At 45.9% G+C, this 27,905-nt stretch overlaps 1 protein-coding gene across 4 annotated transcripts in view; it reads right to left on the bottom strand.

Moving 5' to 3' along the window:
• The window catches only part of GRIK4 (glutamate ionotropic receptor kainate type subunit 4), a 136,459-nt gene that overhangs the window by 63,436 nt on the left and 45,118 nt on the right, over window positions 1-27,905 (bottom strand). For all 4 annotated transcript variants that reach the window (XM_086476991.1, XM_086476993.1, XM_086476994.1 and 1 more), the window contains exons 2-4: window positions 13,981-14,145; window positions 6,837-6,934; window positions 3,251-3,416 (exon numbers count right to left, since the gene is read on the bottom strand). In XM_086476991.1, coding sequence (XP_086333117.1) covers window positions 3,251-3,416; window positions 6,837-6,934; window positions 13,981-14,145 — 429 coding nt within the window. The remainder of the gene's footprint in view (window positions 1-3,250; window positions 3,417-6,836; window positions 6,935-13,980; window positions 14,146-27,905) is intronic.

Raw genomic sequence — 27,905 nt, 5'->3', positions numbered from 1 at the left:
CAGCTCACCGGAGCATGAGCCCAGGTAGGAGAGCCACCCTGGCCTCAGCAGTGAGGAAGGCAGAGCCCAGCTGCTAGGTTTCTAAAGCATACCAGGCACATAGAGGAGGAAGGGGGACCAGAGAAAAATGGAAGCGTTTGATCTCCTCCTCTGGCTTGAGGAAATTATCATTTCCAGCACGCTAAATCCTACCTGTAGCCTCATCAGGCCTCCTGCTTGCAGCTCCTCTTGCTGCATGGAGGGAAGTCTCTATTATCTGAAGAGATTCCCCTCTGTTTGATGACGAGAGGATGTGAGATGCTGCTGCTGACAGACTGGCACTTCAGAAGGGTGCTCATCAGGCCAAACACGAGCAGGGGCTTGTAGACCGCTCCTGGCAACTTTGAAGTTCTAAGGTGAGGACCACCATGTGCAGAGGCTGCATCAGGCACACGCTGTTTGAACAGTCCTATAGGGACCATAGGTACACACTGAGGCAGGTCAGTGGCTCGAGCTGGCCAGGAGGGAGTCCTGACCTTGCTTATGTTATTTTTCCTTTTCTTATGCAAACATTCAGAGCTGGCAGGAGTAGCTGATCCCCAAGCTCTCTGCAGATACGGCCTCCCCTCCACTGAACCTGTCACACCTCACCACCCACTGCCAGGGAATGCCCCTGGGAAGCAGGAAAGGCAGGACTTGGAGGATTTCATGGGGTCCCACATCCCTGTTTATTGCTCTTGCCTGTGAGGCTACTGGAGAGAAGGAGATAGGCTCCTTCCCTCTGAGCTCTGGCCCAGGGGACCAGCAGTTCTGTTTGTGGTTGCACTGGGTTTGTGCTGGTGCAATCCTTGACCCTGACGTCTGGGAAGAGAAACGGTGATTCCCACCATCCAGCCTTGCTCTTAAACCAAACAGCATTGCTTCAAACAACTCTCTGTGGCCCTAGGGCGTGCATAAGCTTTTTGACCTCAGTGCCCTGGTCTCCCTTCCTAAACACGGGCGTTATTTCTTCCCCTCTGACAATCAGCGCTTACAGAGCTCCTACGAAGTCTATGCACCCCTGTATTTGTCTGTGTGGCCTTCTTTGGTTATGGTTTCTGTGGAATCACACAAAGCCTTCGATGTTAGGACTTCAGAGCAATTCACAAACTAGCTAATTATTCCACACTGCAGAGAAACCAAGTCACTTAATCTTATTCTATTCGCCATTGCATTACACTTAGGCTGGCCTAAGTTCATTGACTTTGAGGGTCACTTTCTGCTTTGCCACAAGAAAACACAATCAGTCCCCAGAGGAACGATGTGACTCCTCACAGTGACAGTATGAGCGTGACGGGATAGTACCCAGGAGTCCCATCACACAGCCTTGTACTTAAACCAAAACAGCTACGACTTTCCCTCCTGGGATCTAAATAATAACATCCCTCAAAACAGCATTTCCTCACCGATGAGCAGACAGCTCGTATGCTCCCCTTATTTGCCTCCAGGGAACCTTCTGAAAGCCTGAAGTGCCTCGAGTTAGTTGTTTAAGGACTGTGGTTAGGAGCACTGCTTGTCCTAAGGGAAAATGAGGGCTTGTGCTCCTACATGAAGCTGCATTACGCCTTTTCTGCACTCCATTATAGGCAGAGCATGTTAAGCCTAGCTCAGATAAGGTCCTCAGTGAGCACACAGAGCAGGACGCGTGAAAGGCACCCGTCCCACTGCTTCCCTGGGTCTGAGAAGGACTCGTGTTCTGCAGCACATCTTAAGTATTGAGTTATCCAGGAATACCAGAGTAAAATAAACTGGATTGGTTCAATTAAAAGGCTGCTATTTTCATGTGAGCTATTTGGTTCCCAAAGTTTTGATCCAGTTAAATGAAGAATCATATTAATACCAGGCTGCATTTAGTGGGAGGCACCTGCACGTTTTGGCACATAACTGGGGAGAAGGGCAGGGGGGGACAGCGGTGTGCTCATGCGTACGTGTGCTCTGTGCCTGGCAGCAGCGCGAGGACAGAGCTGTGAGCACGCTGCATGGCAGGTGAAAAAAAAACGTAATTATCTTTTCTTTTCTTTTCTTTTTTTTTTTTTTTCCCTTTTCGCTTAAGGTTAAGGTTAGATAATGAAAAATTCCAGCACTAGAAGTAATGTAGGAGACCATTTCCATGATTTTAATTGCATCATTTTGGGTCAGGTCCTCTGCTGGGGTAAATCTGAGCATGCTTACTGAAGGCAATTTACTGACTGACATCAGCTGAGGATGTGGTGGTCTCAGGGTACACAAAGCAAAAAGCAAAAGCAAAGATACTCTTATTCCTTCTGTCCCTGTGCAGGAGTCTGTCACAACACTGCATTATTTGCACCAGTGATGGTGTAAAGTTTGCCCAGGGCTAGCTGGAAAGGATGGTGCCTTTCCTTTGTACCTGGCCCCACAGTCAGAGACTGCTAAGCTCTTGCCAGTATCCCCAAAGCTCTCGCTGGATACCTTCTCAACGCCCCTCTCCAAGGCTTGTTTCTATGGTAAACTCAAGGGCTAATGAATCTGGATACAGGATAATAAAAGCAAAATAGACGTGGCTACTACACACCAGCTACCTACCTACCTTCCTGCAGACCTTAAAAAGCACAGGACACACTTTACTCTCTCTAACCACTGCGATGCAGAGCCTGCTCCTGCCATGTTAGGAGAGCTATGCAGAGATGAATACGGTCTTGCTGAGGTGAATGCTCCAGCATCCAGATGCACAATTACTAACAGATGTATGGCTGCAGAGCCCAAGAGGGTGTGCAGCGTATTGACTATTAATCAAGTCCCACTTTTAGGCCACAAACTACACGTGGGTTTGGGAAAGACATATTTCAAATAGCTTTTCTTGCCTAAAATAATCTCTAGAAACAAGCCTAAGCCCTTTTTCTAATTTCAAAACCCCATCTGTGCACGCAAAACACTCTTCAGATTGTCAAACAGAAGGCAGGCAAATCTCTCCTCATCCCCTTTCCACCTCTCACAAACATTGCAAACACCTCCACGGGGCAACAGGGTGGAAAACCTGCCCCACAGGTCTCCACTGTTTCAGGGTGCTCTGACTGAATGCCCACCTACTGCCAACAGAAGAGACCCTGCCACCACAACCAGACAAGATGAACACCCTGGGATGCAACAATGAGGCAGCTCTCACACGCTGGCTGTGGGACCTTCTCCAACAGGCACCAAACACACAGAAGGAGATAGAACAGAAGGCCCTGGGAGCAGAGGGGCAGCCCCTCCCAGCCCGGCAATGACTTACATTCAGCTTTGGCACAGATGAGGCAGGCAGTGGTGCAGTTAAAGAAATTTAGGATTCCTGCCACGGCCACGCTGATATCGGTGTTGCTGGGATGGAGGTTGAGGGTGGTGAACCGCTGGAGCTGCAGCTTCAGGAACTCCTCTGGTGCCACTTTGAAGTGAGGAACCTAAGCGGGGAGGAGGGGAAAGAAAACACAATTAAAGGGGAAAAAGAAATAAAAACAAGTAAATCTACCATAAAGGACCTTTGGTGCGAAATGCACAGCAGGCAGAAAGTGAAATATCCCAATAAAACTGCAGAAGCATCACCGGAGCGAGGAGAAGAGGGTGGGATTTGTGCAATAGCAGAGCCAAATAATTATCGCAGCAACAAGAAGCCATGGGAAGGAGTGGATCAGGAAAAGTCTTGCTGAGCCACTCAGAGAAAGGCAACGGGGGCTGTGATTACAGCACAGGAAACCATTTCGGATGAGTTCAACCTAAGTAGCTTGGGCACTAATTGTAGCCGGGCTCACACTTTGTTTCAGGCTTGCTGCCTGGGTAAATACAGAGGATGCTTTGCAGGCAGGCAGGGAGTTACACAGCCCATGCTGGAGACACCCGGACCTTTGCTGTATGCTAGATGGATGAAGTGCTGCAAATCCACCTCTGCCTGCAGTACCAATTTGTCGTCAGGTAATTAGGAGAGATGAAGGGAAGAACAAGATGACCCTGTGCTGGCAAGGCTCAGGAGAGAGAGGAACAGATGCAGCAGCCAGAAGCTTTGGGCTTTTTTGATCAGTGGAGAGGTAACAGGTGGCCATACGGCGGGCAAGCTCCAACGGGGCCATAACCGTGAGTCCTAATAATGCTGCGCTTGTCATTAATACACAGGAGGCAGGAGTGGGATGCTGTTTCCCAGGGAATCTGGGGAAGGGGGAGCAGGGAAGCCGCACAGAGGGGACAGCCTTAGGGCTCCCTCCAAGGCTGCTCTGCTGCACACCTCGCAGTTTGGTGTAGAGGGAATGGGTGGGCAGACAGATCAAGCTCAGACACCAGGGATTCAGACAAGTAAGAAGAAGGAATATTGTTTTCCTTTTGCTGAGTGAATTATTTGGAAGAAAATACAGAGAAAGGGAAACATCTGCTTTGGCTTCATTAGAGGAGTGTCAAGTCCTCTTTTCCTCCATTATTAGTCCTTCCAGAAACTATCATCCCATGCCTCCCACCTCTCTACTCTTGGGAAAGGCTATTAGTAGGCTGTGATGGCTGCTTCATTGACAGCATAAGCTGTTTGGTTAGCAATAGGAAAGTTAAAGAGTAATAAGCTGCTATCTGTCTTGATTTCACTCCGCAGCCCTCATCCTGAGCTCTGTTAACAGGGAGAGAAGCAGACTGTAAGCGAAAGGCAAATTTCTTTAACCAGAGCAGACAGGGCAGCTCCAGTACAAGCATGCTGATCGCTGTTGGGAGCCAGATGGAGCCTGAGACTTGCCACAACAACTGCTACCAGAGAACAGAGACATGCAGACAGAGGTGAAGGCAGCCACCACCATGGCAGCTCCTGCCAGCGCCCAAAGCTGATCACTGTCCTGGTTCAGACCTCACGCTTGGTCCCGGAGCCCTCTTCTCCTTTCCAAGAGCTTTGCCCCAGTGCAACATGCCTCCCCAGACGGGAGGGAAGGAAATCTTCAGGTCAAAGGAACTAGACAGGTAATGCAGGAGACACAGATTCATCCCCCAATTTTACCACAGGCAAACATCAGGCCAGTCACTCCACCATCTGGTGCCTCAGTGGTAAAACGGGGACATTCTCCTTTACCTGATGGATGGCTGCAAGCACAGTGGCTCTGGCTGGGTTGCTGTATCATATTTAACGCAGCAGCACCAACTGATGCTACCATGACACAAATCACAGGGAGTTATTGTAGGTTTACATCACTAGGAGGGCAGCTGAGATCAAGCTTGAGAATCAAATACCTTAGAAGTGCACCAGCACTCACCTTTCATTTCTGAAAAAAAAAAAAAAAAAATGAAGAGACTTAGATCAGAGACTCAGACTGAATATGAATTTCAGGGGAAAAGCACTTGCAATCTCTTACTGCAGAGTTGCCTTTGCCTGGGATGGAGCACATGTCTGGGACATTTAACTGGAGAAAGCACTACAAAATACTCTCAAGAGACCCACCCTGCTGCATCCCAAAGCACTAGGTCTAAAAGATCTCTTCAACACTTCTCATTCTCAGGGAACAAAGAACAGCAGTCATTTGTGAATGCAAGTTATTTACAGTGTTCAGTTCCATGCACTCCCCTCCTTGGAGGCTGGGCTCCAGAGAGAGACCACTAAATGGCTGCGAGATGTTATCTGGCTTTAAAGGGATAAACTATGAGAAGAGAACTCAATTTCTTTTCCCAAGAGCAGAGCCAGATCAGTGTAAGATGGTTCAAGGCTTATAAAATATTAAATCAGGCACATAGTCTGGACACAGATAAAAAGGGTTTGCATTGATGGAACAGCAGCAAACAGAAAGGGGTGCAGCTTTCCAAGTATGTGCACAAAGTACCATCACACCCAGGAACTTTGGCCAGGATGTGCATCTGCCAGGGCAAGCTGAGATTTTTGCACACCTCTCATGGTTTTCATCAGTGTTGCATGTGAAGAAAGCTGAAGTAAAAGGTGATACAGATGAAAACAAGGACAAAGTAGGCAGAAAGGAGAGAGGAAAAAAGAAGAAGCTGCAAGAATATGTGCATTAAGAGAAGGGGCAACAAACCAAGCTGTTGACTCTGCTCACTAGAAGCTATGGCGGAGCACGGGAAAGACGATATAGCAGATAAGATGACCACAGCAAGTCATCTTTGCCAAGGATGTCCTGGAGTACCATAGGCAGGTACCTCACTGCCCTACCTAATGGAGGTAATGTCCCTGCTCTGCCTTGCAGCTGGGACACGAGGACAGAATACACTGGGGATGATGAGGCACATGGACATCAGCTGGAGAAGGTTTGAGGAGCACGGGTGGACAGGAGAGGCGTGCGTACAGAGAAATGATGACTGAGACACAGAGCACTAGACTTGAACAAGACCTGCAAGAGGCAGAACCAGGCGAGGGAGAAGGCAGAGGGAAGGCAGAGCTGGAAGCTGCAGCAAGCTGTGTGGCTGTGGTTGGGACTTGGCATAGATGTGACAGTCTCAAACAAAACACTTCAAGGCTGCAGAAAGCCCTTCTGCATGGGATCTGCACAGGAGGCATTGCTGCTCAATATAGTGGTAAATTAAAAACCTAATCCATACTTACTAAATCACCAGCAAAACGCTGTGTTCCCAGGGAGCCCAGGCAGCAGCCACTGGGAAGCACTGCTGTGACCAGAGGCCACTGACAGCTTCTTCGGTTTGAAGGACAACGTGCAGAAGGCAGGGCTGCCCCTTACCCGCAGCGGGTGACTCTGCTCTCACCCCAAGCCTGCTGTGAAACACCGGGAGGAAGGAGCCAGGGACCCCGCATTACCCTCCCAGCCCTGGGCAGAGGCCAGGCACGAGGTGTGCTGGGGCCAAGTCAGTTGGCGCAAGGGCGTAGGCTTACTCCAACATGGGATGTTTTGACTTACCTCTTTCTCCCCACAGATATTGCTGATAATAGAGCTCGAGGCTGGGCTTGAGGAAGGTCCCAGGACGCCTACCACCCCTTTGGGGAGAATCTGGCACACTGCAGGCAGCAGAGAGAGGAAACACGCATTAGACTTCATCCTCAATTTCCAGCGGACAGTCATGCTTACAGTACCTGCTGCACTTTACTAAGGACACAGTTATCATCTCCTTCACACACTATACTCCTTCCCATTTATGTCCCTCAAAAATCCCTCCGTTCCCTCTGAAGCACTGTTGCCCTGCCTGTGACACCTTCCTCTCCATCTTTTCCCAGCCTTTCTAAATCCCATCTGAACTCTCCCCAAAGCTGCAGTATCCTCATCTCTGACTCAGAACTGGGGTCCCTTTCTGGCCCCACCAGCTATTCTCCAAGATAAAACATTAGCTAAAGTTTATGGAAGGTGCTAAACACAGCAATGACCTAGCTTCAAAGTATCATCTAGAAGCAAAAAAACTTGTATGAATTTCTTCCCTCATCCTCTGCAGAGCTCAGTGGTAATAATAAGTATTGTATTACTGGTTTTCATTTTTGTTTTTTGTTTTTTGTTTTTTTCTGGCAGAAATAAACATTTTTACCAAGGTTAGCAGAACAATAAAAAGATCATGACAAAACAAAGAAGTTGCATCTCTTCCCTCAAGCTTCACGGGTTAAACTGCAACCTTTTGTCTTTTGAATTCACAGCGTAAATTTAGCTGAATGGCACTCCACAGGACTACCCAGCTGGTATCACCTCCCTGCTGCCATCCCAATCAACCACGTCACTCAGAAACTGCTCCTCCAGAGCAGCTTGTGCAGGCAAAGCCTCGTGAACAGGAGGCAAGAGCCTCTCACGCCTGAATCCCCGGACTCCAAAAGGCTTGTCTGAACATAAGCCACGACTTATTCAGAAGTACCAGAACTGCCTCAGCATCACCACGCACTCGGCTCCTTTCTTCCAGGGCAGACAAAGCCACAATTGCTCAACTGGCGTCAAGTGACTGCTTTCTGAAGAAAAACGATACTACAGGGGAGAAAGGAGGCACCTCAGCTACTTATCAGTTCTGGCAAGAGCAAGCTCACAACATTTTCATATGTAAAAACTAAACCACCGTATCACAATGCTGAGATTTTAAAGATAGTGCCTCTTTATCAAATGGCTGGTCTATTTCAGAGCACCATCCTCACTGCAGGTCCCTGGCTTACATGTCAAACAAGCTTTTGTGATGGTTGTAAAATGTTATCTAGATTCAGTGGCTGGAAAGAGGAGCTGGAAAAATTCAAACCAGATCATATTTTTTGTAGTGAAGGGAATTCATCATCAGAACTGCCATACTACAGATCAGAGCAGGTTTTCTATCAACTTCAAGTCTTTAAATCAAGACTAGATGTGAAACGAGAGCCTATACTGCGCTTGGGGTTTTTTTTTAGAACAGTGAGCTATGGGTCTGAGTGTAGCATTCAGCAAGTGAATGTCTACAGTCCATTTTCTGCAGAAGATAAGATCAGCTAATCAAGGTGGTCATCTCTGGCCTTAGACTTCATAAGTCTCCACAGCCTCGTGATTGGAACACGAGGCCAAAATCTGAGGACCGAGTTTGACACTTTGGGGCACTAGTTTTACTCCTCTCCAAGGAATAACTCCATATACTACTAGGTCCCTATACATACCAATTGCTCTGACTTCTTACAGAAAGTGCCGATAATTTGCAAACGTCTTTTCTTGGATTTTCCTTCCTTCCATGCTCTCTCACTCTCCACCATCTCAATCTGCCACAGAATGAGTGATATTTTTCTGCGGCATCTTCAAAGGAATCCAGTACTTGCTTCTCCTCTGTGCTTAAAAATTTACAGGCACTTACACCTCTTCAGAAGATCCTTTTAAATAAGAGCACCAGCAATTTGAAAACCCTGCATGCTATCTCAGCAGCACTCATCAGTCCCTCTCAGCTGAGCAGACCCTTCTGGTGCTCTGCAATTCAGCATCTAGGAGGAAGGAGCTGCTCCAAGTCCTCTTTATCCACAGGTCATTAGGACAGAAGTCCTGGGTAGAATTCTGTTGCACATGCAGGGGGAAGTTTGGTGAGCACGTTTCTTTTCATCTCTGGTATCGAGAAGGAAAAGTGGGTTAAGTAGTCATAGCAACAGAGTTGCAACAACTATCAGAAGAAAAGACCTGGCTTATCACTCCAATGGTGAAACACCCAATAAAATTAAGGAAAATGAATGGAAACAAAGTGGAGGTTCTTGAGGCAAAGGTTTGACCACATTTGGAAAGCTTCTTCTCTTGTAATCCAAACATCTCCTATTGCAGAACATTACCTGATGCTGTTAGTCTCTACAGGGAGAAAAGCCTCAACCCCGCTACCATTGTGGGCACTGGGGATTTAGACAAGCACTTGCAGGGTTGTAGAAATGTCGGCCCTGTACCAAAAATTCATCCTCAATAATCGCACAGGCTATAACCACAGATACTGGTGTAGCCGTTGCCACTCGTGTCTTCATATTTCAACACGTGGGTGCGATGTAAGCTATACACTGTGCAGGACACATTTTTGATTGGTGCAAACCCAGTTACCTCTGCCCAAGATTCTGTCCAATTTTTATGTTTTTTAAAATTCAGTACCTCAAGAAATGTGGGACATTGAAGTGACATCATGTTAAAAACCTCTTTATCATGAGATGGGATGTGGGTACTACTGATCATCCTTGATCTGAAGGTCTGAGATGTCCCAAACCTCCTATTCCAGCCATTTCTATAGACTGCCTGCACTCAGCTGTTCTAAGTTAACATCCTTGAGGACAGTGGGACAGAAAAACAAGAAACAGGTTTAGCAAACAGATTTCTTAACAACACTCTTAAAATACACAGGTCTCTGAAAAGGAAACATCCTAGGGTACACCCTTCTCTGCTGAGAACTGCACAGGCTTAGGCAGGACAGGTTACCTCCTGCCATCACTCGGGGCAGCTCCTTGGACGTGTGAACTGATGATTGCTGCCTTTATACTTCTATGGGGACCTCCCTGCCTCTGTTGCTTGTGCAGCTCGGGTGTCCTGTTATGGTCTGCACAGGTTACGGGCTTTGTGCAGAAGCAGGACTGGGGTCAGTCTCCTGTCCTGCTCCGAGCACAGGCTACAGTCTGGAGCTAGGAGGTGGCCCTCAAGCAAGCTCAGGTGTGTGTTCAACGTGCAATGCAAAACAGCGACCCTCCTTTCATACTAGCAGGTCTGTCTCTATAAGCGAGAAAGGGCTGTGTTCAATAGTTTCCGCAAGTATATTTGTGAATTAAGTGCAGATCTGGACACTCGGGAAACAGCAAGATGCATTTTTAAAGGAAAACGGAAATATGTGCTTGTTTTTGGACATGAAAAAAGCACATCAACAAATGAATAGCTCTCACATTATATGTATATATGTACATCCACTTAGTCATGGCTGGATAGTGCCTTTCACCTCTCAGGGCACTTGGCAAGCATTCCCATGAACTCTCCCTGTTCATGGCTGAAAGTGCTCCAGCGAGAGCATCCACCCACAGTGCAGAACACAACATCTCTTTCACTGCATACCGATACCTGATACAAGGGTTTCAAACAGCATGCAAAGAAGGTTCCTGCCTCTAATTGAAAATAAATAGGCAGGGAAGGTATGCAGTTACCTCAACATTTCCATGATTGCAAAACAGATCAGAGGATCTTGAATGACAGGGACTGGTCAGGACAGGATTCTCATACAGAAAACACCAAGTGCATAAACAGACAGTGTTACAGAGAGTGCATCCTGCACCATGGCTCCAAGACTGCTCCTGCCGCATCCTTTATGCTTCTTAACAGGAACCCACAACTACAGCAAGCTTAAACATGAAATCCAACAGGATCACAAAAATGGCAGAACGCTTAATAGCACATTTGAGCCAATGTCACTGAAAGGACATATCAGGCACTTGGAAATATTGGTGTCAATAAATAAAAATTAAAAATCCTCCAGTTGCTCGCTTACTCTGACTGCTGACCTGCCCTAAAATGTTTGGATTAACAACAGAAAGATGCTTAAAAGACTGATGAGACGATAGGGGATAGAGTGACAAGTAGAAAGTCTGTCCCTCCTTGGACATCAAAAGGAATAAGATGTTTTAGATAAAGCCATGATTAAACAAGTCATTTTGGATCTCCATAAAAGGACTTGAAACATCAAACACAAAGAGAGAAGAGGCTTTGCTTATAATGGCAAAAAGGCTCTATCCATAACCTTTCACTGTAAACTCATTTCAAAACACAGGACTTCACAGATGTTGCATACAGGAACAGCCAGTGTTTGTCTTCATTCATATATAAAGCTGAAATAGAAAACCACGTATGAATGTGATTTAAGACTGACTCATATTTTACCTGCTACAGCAATTGTGATTTTGTAGCCCCCTAACAGTAAGATGTCTGAGTCAGTCAGGAGGAAAAAAGAAAGAAAAATAGCTCAACATTAAAATAAAAACTAACTCTCAAAAAGTCTTTCTTTTGCTGAAGCACTAATTGTACACAGAATATCACTGATGGGGTGTAATCATGGCATTCCTAGATCAGTCGGCTAAGCATGCTAGCTGTGATATTTAAGGGTGATTCAAAGGGAGTGAAATTCAAGAACAGCATTAAACAGATGTATAACAGCTTTGCAGTCACAGGTTAAAACATCTAAACTGCTTTTATTAATATTACGTATGATAACAAATATCGGTGCTGTATTAAAGCTGAGAAGTCAGATATTTGAAAGCCATGAAATTTAAGTTAAAGGATCTGATTGTTCTCTGCTACCAGTATAAATCAAGAATAACTTCAGTGACATTAATAGCGGAGCCATGCAGAATCCAGATTTTTCCTTTTGTAAGAAATGCTTCAAGACATTTTTCGCTGTGAAGATAAGGCAAATAACATATTGCAAAATTACGCGAATACTCACTTCACCAAAATCAAATCTGTTTCCTCAGATTTCTACTTTTTACAGTCTCTAAGTCAAAGTAAAGAAAACAAAGAAAATCACCCCGGGGTGAAAATTCGAAATGGAAGATTGCCTCTTCCTCACTTATCCCATTTCCATGTTCTTGCCAAACACCACGTTTGCTGAAATCAACAATTTCTTGCATAATACTTCATTCTCAGCAAATTAGTATTCTTCTGCTTGAAAAAATGTTCCAACAGAATAATTCCTGAGCAGCGTTACAGGGGTGCAAGTAAGAAAGAAATCCTGCTCACGATCTTTACCGCAGCTCTGGGGTCACTTGGCAATCAAGCCTGTTTCCTCAGCAAAGTTAAATAACAGAAACACTGCTACATACAGAGGATTTATGAGAAAGGAAAAAGAAAGGAATCGAAAATGCTACTGGTTCTTTCAAAGACACAGAAGGCTCAGGCAAGCAAGCAATTTTCTCATTTCCTAAGCAGCTTGCTGGGAGGTTTGGGATACTTTCAGGGGCAAACCAGGAATGTGCTTGGAATATCCAGGCAGTGCCCACCCCTTCTGCACGGCCTGGCCAGTTAGACTGAATTTGCCCTCTTGCTGTGCCACCTGAGGGCAAAGCAGGAAGCGCACAATCCTGAAAAGATGAGAAAGACCAAGGAAAAGAGGTGAGGAATACAAAAAGGGGGAGAACTGCTGTTTTAAACAGTCCCTGTGATGCTGCATATGATGATCTTAATCTAGAGTGCCTCATGGGTGACAGGCTCTATAAATAGACCTACAGGTACTTGCTGAAATGCACTTTATTAACTGAACGCTTCTATAAATAATGCAAACACTAATTCAGGAAATGAAGGAGCAATCTGCTGATCTTGCAGGCCTATTGAGCCTGTTCTGCCAGTTACCCAGAGACCTGCTCCTGAGCAGCGGTGGGTACATGGCTCCTCAGAGCCTCCCAGGCACAGGGATGCTCAGTGATGCAAAGAGCAAACACCAAAGCTGTGTGAAAAACCAACCCGTTCTATACCACAACATACTACCATACCTTTTGGGGATACCCTGCAGATTATACAGGCTGGGAACAGAGAACCACTGGGAAACGAGTCTAAAATCCCTATTATTTAAAATGATTTCTCCAGCTTCCTCAAGTCAACTGGTAATAAAAAAATTATAGTCCTCCCTTGAACTCCAAAGGTCGTCTTAAAAATGATTCTAAAGAGAAGCTATCCTATTCCAAATTATTTTCCCTTTTACAGGAAGAGGCTATTATAGATCTTTCTCATTTCCTTCACTCAGGCTCCAAAAAGGTCTGTGGGACACTGACCATCAATCTTTTTTTTTTTTTTTTAATCCAGCAGCATGGAGTTGATAGGCTGGGCATCTAGAGGAACAACTATAGCAGAGACCTGTTTGCATTAAGGGGCTTTAAAACAATGTGGGAAGTACACTGCCTTTTCAAAATCAGTTCTTTTTAATCCACATGATTTTAAACGTCACTTGAAAACTTCACTTTGTGTAAGCAAAGCCACTGCCAATCTAAAGCACTGGAAGAGCTATCACGTTTGCTGACACAGTGTTCTGTGGGGTTTTAAAAATAACTTGATTGCACTGAACTTGCCCAGAGTCTCTTATTTGTACACCATTAAGCACTTTACAAAGGAGCATCACCTCTTGTACCATTACTTCTGTTTATTGACACACAGATTAAATTTGTCCCAAGCCACTGAGCTGAATGGAGGCAAAGCTTATTGGGAACTCAGATCCTCTCAGTCCACACCAGGGTTCACCTCACAAAACCATGCTAAACCCTCAAACGAAAACTGGTCTCAGCACTCGCCCTCCGAGCCTAACCTGCCCTTAACCTGCCACTGTGCCCCTGTGGTGGACGCACCCAGGCAGGGCCAGCCCTTCCAAGGGTGTGGCTGGCGCCGAACACAGCGCGAGCGCTGCTGAAGGTCCCACACGCCTCCCGAGGGGATGCTGCGCCTGCGTCCAGACCGTGCCAAACCTCTTTGCAGAGGTCCACTTTCACGCTAGCACGTATTGATCTCTGAAGTGCTGGCAGAGGAGCAAGAGGTGCTTTTTACCCTGTGTACCTCCCTTGGCTATCACACAATTATCCTCCGTAGCAAGCGCAGAGAGAACAAATGGGGAAGGACCAGCTACACGGAGGGTACCTACTGGTTTCTGCCGTCTCATACTCGCTGTCTCGCAGCAGCTCAAAAATGTCCACTTCCACTTTGGCTTTCCCCACCCGCTCGGGCGCACGGTTGATGCGGTTCTTGGCCAGGGTGATGGAGAGCCTCTCCCCTCTGCTGCACTCCATAGGGTCATCCAGGATGGCAGCTGTGGGAGCAAAGGCATTGACAGCAGTTAGGCTCGGCAGGGACCCGGCTTGGCTCTGTGCACCTCCCGTCCCCCCAGTTCCTAGCACCCCTTGGGGATCTCCGCTGCCACGCAAGCAGCCGTCGGGTTGGCGCTTCTGCTCCTGTCGCCGCTATTGTTAGCGCATCCTCCCTCCCACACGCGGCCTTTCCCGCCGCTTCGCCCACCTCCCAGGTCTTGCCAGACACGTGGGCGGTGAAATCTCTGCAGCAGTGGCTGCGTTACCTGCCGGCGTGCTGTAGCACGACACGTCCACCTACGCTGCTGGGGTCCTGGCGGTGCCCAGCACCCACAGCAGCACAGGCACCCACCCGCTCGCCCTAGGTGCTCCTAGAGAGGGCTAACCAGCTGTGCAGCCCCAGGCAGTCCAGATCTGGGCACTACCTCCCATCCCAACAAAGGAAGAACGTTTCCAGATAGCTTCGGTTCCCTTGTTTGAGAAAGTATTGGTGCATTGCTGATAGCTGGAATATTTCAGGAAGCATGTGGGCAGCCGTGGGTGGGAAGGGACAAATATTTTTCAAACAGAAAGCACTCGACTCTTGAACTCAGCTCCTGGGCCTGCCCACTCAAATCTGTGTTAGGCAGAAGGCGATCGTGTGGGGTATTATTTTTATTTTCTTGACGGAAGGCAGAAAGAAATTGGAGTCGAGCATTAATCAGAGCATTTCATTATGAGCTGGCACAACTTCTGCACCCCAGTGGGTTTATCCTTGCTAATAGGAAGTCTCCTCCCAGAACGCAGCTATTCAGTTGTACCTAGGGAAGAGCAGCATTGGGTTTTGTTGTGTATATTAGAAAGGCACCAATGCTTATCTTCGCTTCCCAAAAATCACTCCAAAGGGAGTGATGCCATTCAGAACTGCTCGGGTGTAGATGGAGTCGCAGCTCAGCACCGAATCAGGCCCCACACTGCGTAGGTTAGCAAAGCAGGGATTAGTGGGGCTCTGCTGGTTTGAGTGTCAGGGAAACAGGGAACTAACTGCAGCAGCTAGGTGCCTTGTTGAAGCTTTGAAATCTGTCATTGTGCTACGGCAGGTTTCGTTTTGGTCTTTTTTTTCTCGATAGTGAAAACCAGAGTGAAACATGTAAATCGGCTGGCAGCTGAAGTAAAGCACATCAGCTATAAGCAGAAGGCATCCTGCCTTCCTAAGAGCAAGGGCTGGGAGCAGAGTCCATATATTTTGAAGACATAGCTAACTGGGACCACTGTTAGAGAAGCACGGTGAAGTTGTGCTCTAGGTGGGATTGAGAACACGTTCCTCAGAAGGCTGGACCTTTAATGTCCTCATTGCTCCCACAGTGCATGGGCACAGATCACCCTTCATTGCCACCACACACGGAGCCTCCAACACAGCCCAGACCAACAAAGAAACCCGTCTCGAGTTCAGGCTCCTTTTACTTCGGCTTTTTTGCCCCCGGGACTTTCTTTGAACCAACTCCAAAACTCAAAGCATAGCCCAGTTTCAACAACTAACTTGCATCACATTTCAGGGCTCTTTTCTCAGCCTCGCTATGCTCATCCCAGCGGGTATCTCTTCTCTCCAAACAAAACTGCAGAGCGCCTCTGCTTCCCAGTCCTTCCCGTAGCCCCAGCTGTGGAAGGTAACTAGATACCGAATCCACCAGTGAAGAAAAGGTGGTTCCACGCTAACTTGATTTACTTTATATCCCAATGATACCCACTCAAGAACTCCTTCTCTTCCTACTTTTTCCCAGTTTTATGGGAGCTAAACTGAACCAAGTACTGATAGAGAAATACAGAGCAATACTTCTTGTACGATATGCACAGATGTCTTGGTGAACATTCCCAGTCCTTCAGGCGACACCATCTCCTCTGCTCCGCTAACATGCAAGCACCATCATTATCTGCAATGCTAGGGCAGTTAATCTTAATCTCATTATGCAAGAAAAAAGGTTGTGCTTTCCTCTAAGGCCAGGAGCACAGATCACACTTTTTTTTAAGACATCAATACGTCTGATAACTGCTCTTAATTACAAAGAAGCTGGGAGACTCAAGTGCCCTGACAAGAAGCTTGATCAACTCCCCACTTCTCTAGGAAAGCAGCACCAGACAGAGAAGGAAGTCCTCGTACACAAAACTGTCTGACGTGTGTAAACTTTTCACTACGGCCCTGTTTCCAGGAAAGGGTAAAGCAATGTACTGAATCTGATGAACATTACAAAACGCCGCTTACATTCCAGGCGCTGACATAGCAAAATTAAAGATCAGTGGCGGGGGAGTGTATGTCAGGATTCTTAGATTCATTATTTTCTAATTTAAAGCTTCAAAATCACTAAATCCAACAATATTTTTAAGTATTTTCCTCAATTGACAGTTTTCAAACAAAATTCACTTCCACTAACGTATAGTTAAATATATTTTAAAAATAAAAGAGTCAAAACCAAAACATTTCAAATAATTTCCTCATGCCACCCAGGCACAAATGTTTGCACAAACATTTTTTGACTCAATTCTGGATGGGGTTTTCTCTTTTTACTTTTGGAAATCTTGAAAACTTCCCTATAGCTGAGAAAAAGAAAAGCAAACAAACAAACCCAACCCCCCTACCCTGCTCTTTGCAGCCCACCTTTGCAGCAAACACATGAGGAAAGGAAAATGCTCACAGCAAGTGGCAGGTTTTGCAAAACAAAGGAACACGGCTGGATAGCCTGAATCCCAGGCTGGAGGTGGCAGTGGCACTCCTAAAGCCCAGCCACTAATCAAACTACATTACTGCTTGCTATCTCCCTTCAGGGCTTGTGACAGGAAACCAGCCAAATTTGTTCACTTACATTTTGGGATACTAGTTAGCTTGACCCAATATTAAACCAGCCCCCAGAACAGACTAGGTAATGAGGCTGAACTAATCTTTATTTATTAAAGCTAGTGGATGAAAAAGGTCATTTAATGTGTAAAAAAGGTTTGTTTTAAAACTTCATGTCTTGGGACACAGTGCCAAAGCTCATTTAATAGCAGCATCATTAAGTATGAACGAAAATCTTTATAGAAATTCCCTTTCATCTATTCCTGTCTATTAAATATGGGAAGATGCATCAAGTAAATCTTTAATCCTGAAAACTTACAGCGAAGTCTTTGAACTTTCTTGGCCTCAAAAATCACTTCTATTTTCTCCATCATAATAAATGTCTCCAATCTAGACTGCCTTCTCTATGAATTATGAGAAAAATATTTCAGTGGTAGTCAGGAGCACCTGGATCTGTGATGCCTGATTCAGGGCTGCTTATGATTTCATAGGGACTGAGAGTGAAACAACTATAAGTGAAGCCAGCAAGGACTGGCAGAGCCTGAGCTTTTTTCAAGAAGAACTGGCTAGAAACATCTTTTCCTACCCTGATAGATAAACACCTCGTATAGAGTAATAATTCTTTTTTATTTCAATATGCTTAGGTTTTCCTTACGCTTAACACAAAACACACAAACCCAAGAGGCTACAAACCAGAAGAGTTTATCACTTCGGATACGCATTGAAAATAGCCGGGTTACAGTTGCTCAAGATTCCAGCGATCAGTGACTTCAATCGTAAATTTCCATCAAACACTAATTTCAAATGCGACACTCAAAGTTAACTATTTAACAGCAAGAACCAGAAAAAAAGGTATTGCTGGTAGGCAAAGAAATGCAAGATGATAAGATGGTGCTCTCCGAGAAAAAAAGATTTCATTAACTTTCCTACAAGTCATCCTCACCTCAATGATCTTCCAGCCCTCAGAGACGGGCAGACATGATGGGGACAGGGAGGCAGGAGTCGGTGCTCTCTGATGAGACCTCTGTGTGTGTGTGCACATGTGGTCTAAGCCCTGCCCTACCGAGAGACAGCGTATGGGATATCTGTGAGTGCCTTGTCCAGACAGGAGCTCCCCAGAGACGCGGCTTCCTTACACTCCATCAGCCCTGGCCGCACACCACGCGCACACGAGGGACAGATGGGGCGGTGGCATCTGGCTGCAGCATTTTCACTCCGTTCAAGCAGAGCACAGCCACAACAGTATGAAAGGCAGATGCTCAAACTCTTCTGCCTTTTGTCCTCTTACCCTGAAGAAACTGCCCCAGGAGGAGGAAGGACATTCATTTCTCACCCCGAACAATTCAGTCCTACTCCTTTTTGCCAAAACAGCAAACGGGGGGACAGGCACTGCTGTCAGTTTGTGTGCTTTCAGCAGTGCAGACAGCTGTCTTTCTGGAGCTGGGCTGAGACACAGCAACTCATCCTATTAAGTGCACCAGCCAGTTTACAGACAGCACTGAAATCTAATCCTTTCCACCCTCAGCTGGGTTTCAACCAGTGCTAAAAAAGCAGAAAGCTTCTGTTCTCCCATTCCCCCAAGCCACGTGGCTCCCCAGAGTGCTACCCGCCACCAGCCAGATTCACAACATATGCACTCTGACAAGCCTAATAGGACTGCAAGTTTTACTACATATCACTACTTAATTCATGATCCAACCAAGATCTAATGAAGTAGCATTTTTATAACAATAACAGGGAACAGATGTTACCAGGAGGTTTATACACTGCTACAACAAACAGTGTTCAGCTGACCTTTCCCTGTTAACTTTATTAAGTATTACTACACTTTCTCAGATGCTTTTCACACCGTTGAGATGTAAAGCCATACTCAGAAACACAATTTCCATCTCAAGCCATCTCTTGAAGATGCAGATTTAGCAAAGCAGTGGCTTAGTAAACATGGTATTTCACTGTTCATAACCTGTCCCTCCAAGTTAAAAAGCTATAAATCCATCTGCAATATTTCTCAGGTGTCTTATCTGACAGGGTAAGATCACACATACAACCTCTTCTGATTTATACTGTAAACACAGCTCTCAAATGCTCTATGTTCCCATGATGAATGGACTCTCAAATTAAGAATCATAAACTCAGTTCAACCAGCTTTAAACACCTAGAAGATTCAATACCTACCACCGGAGCTGATTGGTCCTCAAAACCAGGAACCCTCTAAGTCAAAGGAATACCAGAAAAACATAACATTCTTCAAAATACCAGTGTGCTGCTTGGGAACACCAGCCCCAGGAGATGGCCTGAGACAGTGGTGAATTACTCCAGACCTCCATATCTTCCATTCCTCCTGCTCCTGCCTCCTGTGCTACTTTTATTATCAGGGACCCACCTGCAGCTGCTCCTGACTTCATTAGCCCCAAACTAGCCCCAAAACCATGAGACTGCAGATCCATTTGAGGGTCAGTTGATTAAAAATGGTTGCAGAATCGCCTTATTTTGCACATTTCCCCTCTGCTGAATACAGTATCAACCCTTCAGGCTGTCAATACAGTAAAGGATAAGAAATTTGCAGACTTCCTCATTACAGGGCTGTCAAGTACAGCTCCAGCAGAGAAACAGGTGGGGTTGTGTTTCCATTATAATCTCTGAATTGCTGCTTAAAAATAAAATTAAAAGTTGCCAATATGCTATGACTCTGAGAGGAAAGAGGATCTCATCAATGAAAAAGAAAATCTAAAAACATAAACTCTCCTTCACAAAGAGACTTGATAATGTTTGTCTGATCAGTGTGGCAGAGGGCTATTTATTGCTCTTGGCCAACATTTGAAATCTGCATTTAAATGGAGCTTCCCTCTCATTTCTGATATCCGGAGAGAGTGAATGCAGGGGAGAGAGAGAGAGAGAGAGAGAGAGAGAGAGAGAGAGAAGGGAAGGCATGATAAAAACAGCTGAGGGCTTTAGTTTCTACTGTTTGAAACATAACCTCTCTTTTCTCTTCTTTAATAATTGCTTTATGTACATAAAATCAGAATAACATTCTCTGAGACCGAGAGTTTCCAGGAAGACAGAGAATGCTGTCACACTTCTGTGCTGTCCTCCCTGAGCCTGCAAAGGTGATGACCTGTCAATCATGCCAGACCTGTCAGTGCTGGGATGCAAAGCCTCAGTGAGGGTAGTTCATCTTTGTGCCCCAGCAAACATTGTCCCTCTGGTCCAGGCAGGTAAAAGCACTGCCAGACTCCTCTTCCCTCCTCCACACACACCCACATGAAACAGAGATGGCTGTTCTTATCCAAAAAGGGGTAGGAGGGGGGAATGCATTTCAGCTGCCATTCTGAAATTAGGCATCTCATCTCACTTCTCACTCCTTGGCTTCACGTGCAGGGAGGAAAACACACTAATGAGACAAGGTCCTGCTCTTCCGATAAAGATCACCTGCTTTTCCGAATACAAATCTTGCTATGAGGCACTCGGCAAACACCCTGAGCACAAAGACAGAAGCAAAAGAACACAAAGGGATAAGAAAGGGGTCTGAAATGGAAATGCCCTGTCCAGAGCTGGGTAATGCAATCTGAAGCCATCCTCTCATACAAAAGCAGGGCAGCAAACTGAGGTCCTTATAAAGCCAACCGGGAAACGCCTACGGGTTTCCACAGCTGCAGACTTGAGGCACACTCCAGCTACGGATGAAGCCCTGATCTGTGAATTCAAATAGGGTGTCTGCAACCAGATAAGTCCTACTTAAGCCCCTGAAAAGGCTGTCAAGAGACTTCCCAAAAATGAGGAGAGAAAAGCAGGGAGAAGGAGGAATGACTGACTTAACCTTCCTGAGGTGTAAGGTCAGGGCTGCGTCAGGGAACGAATGATTATGGCTCTGAAAGAAGGGGATGCGCTAGGTGTGCAGCAGGACAGGCTGGAAAAATGAACAAGAAGGGTTCTCCGTCTCACATGAGCAGGGATTTGCGAACAGAAAGGGAAGGAGGTGAAGGTCTAATGCTAAAAAATGAATGACAAGAAGGCCTGGCGGGACACCTTTCACTCACTCAAGGCACTCCAAGAGCCACGGACACCGTCCAGGGATGTTGCGACCAAAGACACATGGAAGCAAATGGGCACCAGGAGGGTAGAGCCTCCTGGGGGTCAGAAATCTTCCAGCAAGAAATCGGGCCATTCCAGCCACCAAGAGCCTATTTCTGCACGCGTGCACGCGGTGTGGTGGGATGCCTTCTTGTTTCCCTGAAGCTTTGCTCACAGCAGGACGTATTCATAACAGTGCTCTCTAGCACAGATTTTCTGCATCTCTGAAAAGCCTCTCTGTCAAACTGGACTGCAGTTTGCCACAAAATTCAAGCTACTGGATACACGCTTGCCCATATCTACACAAGGTCAGCCTAAGTGCCTAAATCTTTTTTCCTTAGGAAACCAGCCTAAAAACACTGACCGAGTTGGGAATATCACTTTCCTGTTTGTCTTTTCTTTCAGTAATGTCAAGTTGAGTTTCAAAAGGAAGTTTTTCTGCCCTTTTTCATGGTCTCAGGTGACTGGCAGTAGCCGTGGTTTTTAGGAGGAGAGCACTGGGAAGCCCTGGTGAGGCCAGTAAACTTGGCAAGACCAGGAAACAAGCAAGAACTTAATTAAGTCAGTGGAGAGTATAAATACAAGAATAACAACCACACAAACCACAAGTGCCATGTCCAGGCAAACAAAAAGAATGAGGAAGGAAGAAACAATGTGTAAAATCCTAAGTTTAAAAAAGAAAAAGCCAAAAAACAAATGGGCAAATTCCGCTAGGATTTATAGTTATAATCATAGATTTGAGAGATGGCAATGCACAATGCAGCAGTGGGAATCTGCATTTGAGAGCAGGCAGCAGCCACTGGTGTGGGAAAGAGCCTGCCACAGGATGGGGAGGCAGGAAAGGAAACCGCTGCAGAGCCCCAGACGCCACAGGATGCTTTCCTGGTCACACACCCACAATAAGCATGTTCTGTAACTACAAGACAGATGACCACAAAAGCCCAGAGCTCCGTCTCCAGAGGTTGCTGTATTTCAGTGGCAGCCAAGGCTATTCCAGCATACACAACAACTCTTCACAATACTTTGGGATTTAGTGATTGACTCTGATGTAAGGAGAGCAACATTTCCAAAACTTACACTTTGCCTCTTGCAGAGGGAAACATTTCTTGAACCTTCAGCATGCTTCAGGATTAAAGGAATTTGGGACCTCTCCAAAGCCAGTGGATTTCCATTTATGTAAGTGGGGCCTTCAGCGACCATTTACCTCTTAACCCTTCCTGGGTTCTCAGCATTTACAGCACATTTGCTCTTCTTTCGGCATTTCCCTATTTCAAGGATGTTAGGGCTTTGGCACCACTTGCTGATTCTTCCCAGGTTGGCACGCATTGCAGAGGATGCACAGCTCAGACTAAATGATGGAGTACCTAAGTGCCAGGCCCCAGTTCTAGGCTTCCCCCAGCCAGCTGATTAATTGCATACACAGAGATAGCAAATAGCCTTGGACATATCGCCAATGTCAAGGTGAAAATGGGAAAAAAAAATGCTGTGGCGATGGCATCTAGGGTTTTGCTTTCACTAACGTGGAGAGCTTACACGTGTTTTGCACCAGTTCTATTCTTGTTACAGATCATTAGCCATTGCTACGATTACAAATCTCTAAAAGATGGATCCAAGGACAAGGACCTACCATGCTGGATGTAGATACCAGATATGACAATTCCTTTAAAAGATACGAGACAGACAAATGATAGGTGGAATGACTCTAGTTCTCTTATGATGGATGAAGAACAGAGGCACAAAGAGATAAAGCGACTTCTCAAGGCTTTGCAAGACCACATGGCAAATAAGCAGAGTTAATATGCCAAGAGACTTCAGAAACCCTTGTTTAGCACCTTAGGCTTTTTACTTACTGCCACTGAAACTTGACACTTCTGCTTCAACCTACAGGCATCCAAGTGATGAGCACAATTAACAGAGCTTTTGGGAGATGGGAATCTCCAGCAGCAGCAGCATATTAAAAGAACCATGTATGAAGATAAAAGACGACCAGGATCAACACTGCAAGGCGGAGCACAACCTGGATGGAAGATTCAAACCACGTTTGGAGTCTCTATAGTCAGTGGTGAAGGTCAGAACTTATAGAGGGCTATTTGAGCACCCAAATCAGGTAATAATTTGTCCCTAACAAGCTGGCCTTTAGATTCTCTGCTCTCTATGCACCTGCTCCATAGGAAACCTCTTAAAACTGCCTACTCACCACCACACCTCCCTACACCCACACTGTCCAGATGTTGGTGCATAGTCGTGCAAGGGAAAAGAGCGCGGCTTAAGAGTAGGAGGTGATCACAAAGAAGCCGAGTAGAAGACGAATAAGGGTGGGAAAACGTGACATTGGAAACCTCACTCCTATTGCAGAAGATCCAGAGGTACTAAACTACATGAAAGAGTTTGATCCAATGACAGCCGAGCCTTTCACTGATGTGCCTCAGGATTGTTTTCATCTCTTTGCTTTACTGTTAGAACAAACAACTTTTCCTGCTGAGTCACACTGAAATGAGATGCTAAAGAGCTGCCACACCAGATGTGGAAGCCCTTCAGATCCAATATCCATCAATCTACACAGCCTCCATTTATTTATTTTTTGCCACTCAGCCTTTAGTAATTTAATAGGCTACTTTAATGTCTTCCTGCCTTTCCTCACTACATTTTTTCCCCCTGATGACTTCTTCCCCTGGCTTCTGGATGGGAAAACAAAACAGAATTTTTTTTTTTCCCTGGAATCTGACATGATTTTCCCTCCCTTTCCATCCATCTCAGTAGCAAACTGCTAATTCATCTAACCCCAGTTTGTATACTTGTTTGCTAAGAAAATGATGACGTGTCACCCAAAAAGAACTGCTTTTTCTTTCTTTGCTTGTGTACGTAGTGGCTCCTGTTCAACCCAAATCAGTACCTGTGCCCACCTGCCTTGCACTGAATCCACACTGCAGCTGAACACGTGTCCGCCGAACTTCAGTGCCCCAACCAAATGGTCACTTCTGAGACTTGGAGCTGAACCAGCTCAGCCACACTACGGAGATTTCCAGAGGCCCATCTTCTGCCTCCAGCACCGAGCCTTCTGGCACCTCCTGCACACTCCACCACCTCTAACACAAGCTGTGTGTTTCTCAAATATTTGTCCTCACAACATCTGTGAAGCAAAGAAACACTACTATGCCCATTTTGAAGAGGTCAAGGAACGTGAGGATACTCAAGAAAGTTGAAATAGATTAAGATCTGAAGGTAGTGTGCACCAGTTACAGTACATCTCACGTGGATACTCTCGTCTGGGAAAAAAAAAAAAAAAAAAGTAGCCCCACTTTGTTGTTAGATTACTTTTGGAGAGAAGGGATCTACAGAGACCTAAGTGGCGGAAGTGGTGCACAGTAACATCGACGCTTGAGGCAATTTGTCTTAGCACCCTCTGGAGACCATCCATCCGTGAGGTGACAAACATTGCCTGGAGAATCACTGGCACAATAGATGATAACCACAAAATCCTTAAAAGTTACTCAAACTTTTCCCAAGGAATCTCTGAGGTTTCCAGTACAATGCTCTTCAATGTAGGTAAAGAACAACTTTTAGGCAAACAGCTTTTGCTTTCAGCTTGGGAGCTCATTACAGATTCGCCTACATCTGTGCAATGTGGAAAAGTTTTAAACATGCTACGCAGAAACAGGAAAGGGCAAGTGAAGAGAACGAAAAGAAAGCAAAAGGCAAGGATAAAGAAAAAGCTCAGCTGCATAGAATAAATTAAATCAGACACAAAAATTCTTAGTGAACAATGTGAAAGAAACCCGAAGGAAAAGCTGTTCCAGACTCCCAGACGCTAGGTGTGACAGAAGCAGCAGCACTAACGCAGGAGCAGCTGGTGGGATCGGAGAGGAACCAGTACTCACACTGGGTCACAAATGAGATGTACCAAAACCTGCCACACTTGTAAAGCAGAGGATGAGCGGAGTGAATTACATCCCCTGTAGTTTGTTATGATGCTTCTTAGAGAGGATACTGAATTAGTCACATTAATGCAGCAAGGAACTGGATCAGGTTCACAGTGATAAGCTTAATTAAACAACAGAGTTATCCATAGGCTGTGGTTTATGTTATAAAGAAGCAACATTTATGCTGATTAATTGAAGTCATGGTTCAGATTGTTACATCCTCCTAATTTCAACCACCCTAAGAAGGATACCTGCAAGAATTGAATCCAGTCACAGACATTTCAACACTTGCAAGCCCAAGCACACACTGGAGGGGAGGGCAGGAGGACAGGGGATCTTGCCAAGGCACCCTCCCACCGTGAGAAGGCTGGGACCAGCTTGCCTTTCAGTGGGTGGTCCAGGCTTCTCTGCTGGGGGTTTGCTCTTGCTGCTGTCATAAGAAGAGTTAGGGTTGCTAGCCACAGGCGGCACCACATTCCCACCAGTTCTCAAAGTCTGTAAAAGGCATATTAACACGACACTGAGAACGTCTTCCAGACGGCGAGCTGTGTCAGCTGCCCTCACCGATCCAATTCTTTTTCATTATCCAGCTAGCAGAACTTGTCTGGAGAAACAGGGCTGCTTTGTCATCCTCCCCAGCCTCTTCCCACATGAGAGATGTCCAGGGCCACCTCCAGGACAGCAAACTGTTATCTCACCATCCAACATCCAGACCTCCTGTCCCCGTCACCCGCTCCTTGCCACCCCTCTTACTTTGTGCATCACAGTCCAAGCCTCCATGCTCAAGCTAATGCCCTGCACACAGAGTTAAAGGGGAAAATCCCTGGCCCTTATGAATGACTTCACTCCATGAGACTTGAGGTTTAAAGATAAAATTCCCATTCAAGCACTGCTCTGAACCGGGATGAATTGAGGCTCATGTCTAACACTTAATCTAATTGGAATATTATGAAAACAGGACAGACCCTTTCTCCCCTCTTTTTCAACTTTCTGCTCCTTCCTCTCACAGCCTGAGAGTTTTTTACACAGTTCTAGTATTTCAGAGAGTGGCCTAGTTGCTCTGAAGTGAAAAGCCAGCTTGGGAGGCTATGGTTTGCTCAAGCTTATCGTTCACATCAGCCCACAAACTCAGTGGTTATTAAAAATTACAGCTGGTCAAATTATTGTTATATTTTGACCCCATGGAGAATATCATTATCATCTTTCCTTGCTACCCCCAACCCCTCCTCATGAATCATTCATTAATCTGTCCTGATTCCTGCAAAAGAGCTGGGCTCATGCTTTGTGCAAAACAGATTTTCTGCCCATGGAGCACAGCCACAGCCTGTTCACCTCACCTATACCCAAACACAGAAACAGCCTCTTGGCTGGAGCTGACCTGCCGGGACAATCCGTGTGGTGCATGGCCCACTACCCTCTTGTCTGACCAGACATGGGCAGCCATATGAGTGGAGCGCACGCAGCTACTCCTGCCAAAGGCCACTTGGAAATCCTGGGATGGGAACGTCTGTGATTTGGTTATACGATGTGCATGCAGCTAACATCAGGAGGGAGACAGTCACTGAGTACAGCCATCATTATCCACTCACCTTGCACTATTAATTCACCCTGTACTTGTGACAACACTGTAGTCACCTTCCACCAGTGTGACTTTCAGGTGGAGAAGAGGAGCGGTTCACTGAGGCTACAAGATCACACTGTCTGTTTGCTTGCTGCTCTTTATGGGATGTGAATCAATGATGCTGTGATGGGACAGTCGACATCAACTCCAGAGAGAGCTAAGATGAGGCCCCGAGTCACTAATGAGACCGTCAAATGGTCCCAACAAATTTTGCAAGGACGATTATCAGCTCCTTCATTTCTTCCAGTCTTTTCCCTTTTTCTAAACACAATCTTACCAGATTGGGAACTGACTAATAACAATAATAATAAAATAAACCTCGTTTATGATCTGCTGTAGGATTTGGGCTATTTCCTCCATCTATTCACCATCACAGAAATTGCCTTTTAAATGGATAACAATGATTGTGAAGGTCCAGTTATTACCTTGAAACCTCATATTTTGATATATCCAATGTTGTTCTGTTATATAAATAACAGTTATTACTGTAGAGTGATTTTCCCCCTTCTGTACTTCCAAAGAGTTCCTGCAGGAGATGGCAAAGAAAATGGGTTCCATTAATACTACACTTAGGCCCTACTGCTTTCATACTTTAACTCTCATCATTAATCTTCTAATGTGTCTTTAAACAAATGCCATTTATTCCACAACTCTCTGGCAGCTATTCTTCCCTATCTTCTCCCCTTCCTGTCCCCCAATACCCTCTCTTGTGAAGTAGGAGCTCTTCCTCCCCTGACTCATCAGTAGGTGTTGTGCTCCTGCCAGTCGCAGAAAAGCAATTCAGCTCTTGTTCAGGCAGTTTGCTGATAATTACAAGAAAAATCTGAGAGCCCACAATCAGGAAACACACATCAGAAGGAGCTGTGATGGGAGGATTTCTGTCCTCCCTGAAACCTTGCAGTAAGGATCACAGGATGACTTTGCTGAAGAGGTTATTCTAAACTAATCTTACGGTGACAGTCGCCTCAACAGAGCTGGGTCCTTGTGCAGGCTCTTAGCACAGGGAAAACGTTGCCTCTGGCACACAGCATCCTCTTTTGAGTACACTACAAATGCAACTGCCAGATGCCACTTCTATCTGATTTGATGACAGCAAACAAGGCTGTTCTTTTCATTACACAATCACAGGCAACTGAGTCTGCAACTATCAACTGTTTGCACAGGACTCTGAAACAGCCTATACCCCTGCCTGCAGTGCTCCAGCAAGGCCCTCTGCGGCCATTTCTCAGCAGTGAAAGGAGAAGTGCTGTCACCGCCATTTCATGGGGAGCAGAGGCAGAAAACTGATACAGCCCAATTCTGCAGTGGCATTTAGATGCCAGTCCTGCCCCTGAGGGGGTA

The sequence above is a fragment of the Leptosomus discolor genome, chromosome 22 (assembly GCF_034619465.1).
Source record: "Leptosomus discolor isolate bLepDis1 chromosome 22, bLepDis1.hap2, whole genome shotgun sequence".
Classification (NCBI taxonomy): domain Eukaryota; kingdom Metazoa; phylum Chordata; class Aves; order Leptosomiformes; family Leptosomidae; genus Leptosomus; species Leptosomus discolor.
The sequence above is the reverse complement of the archived record's forward strand: the minus strand, read 5'-3'. Positions and strand labels throughout refer to the sequence as shown.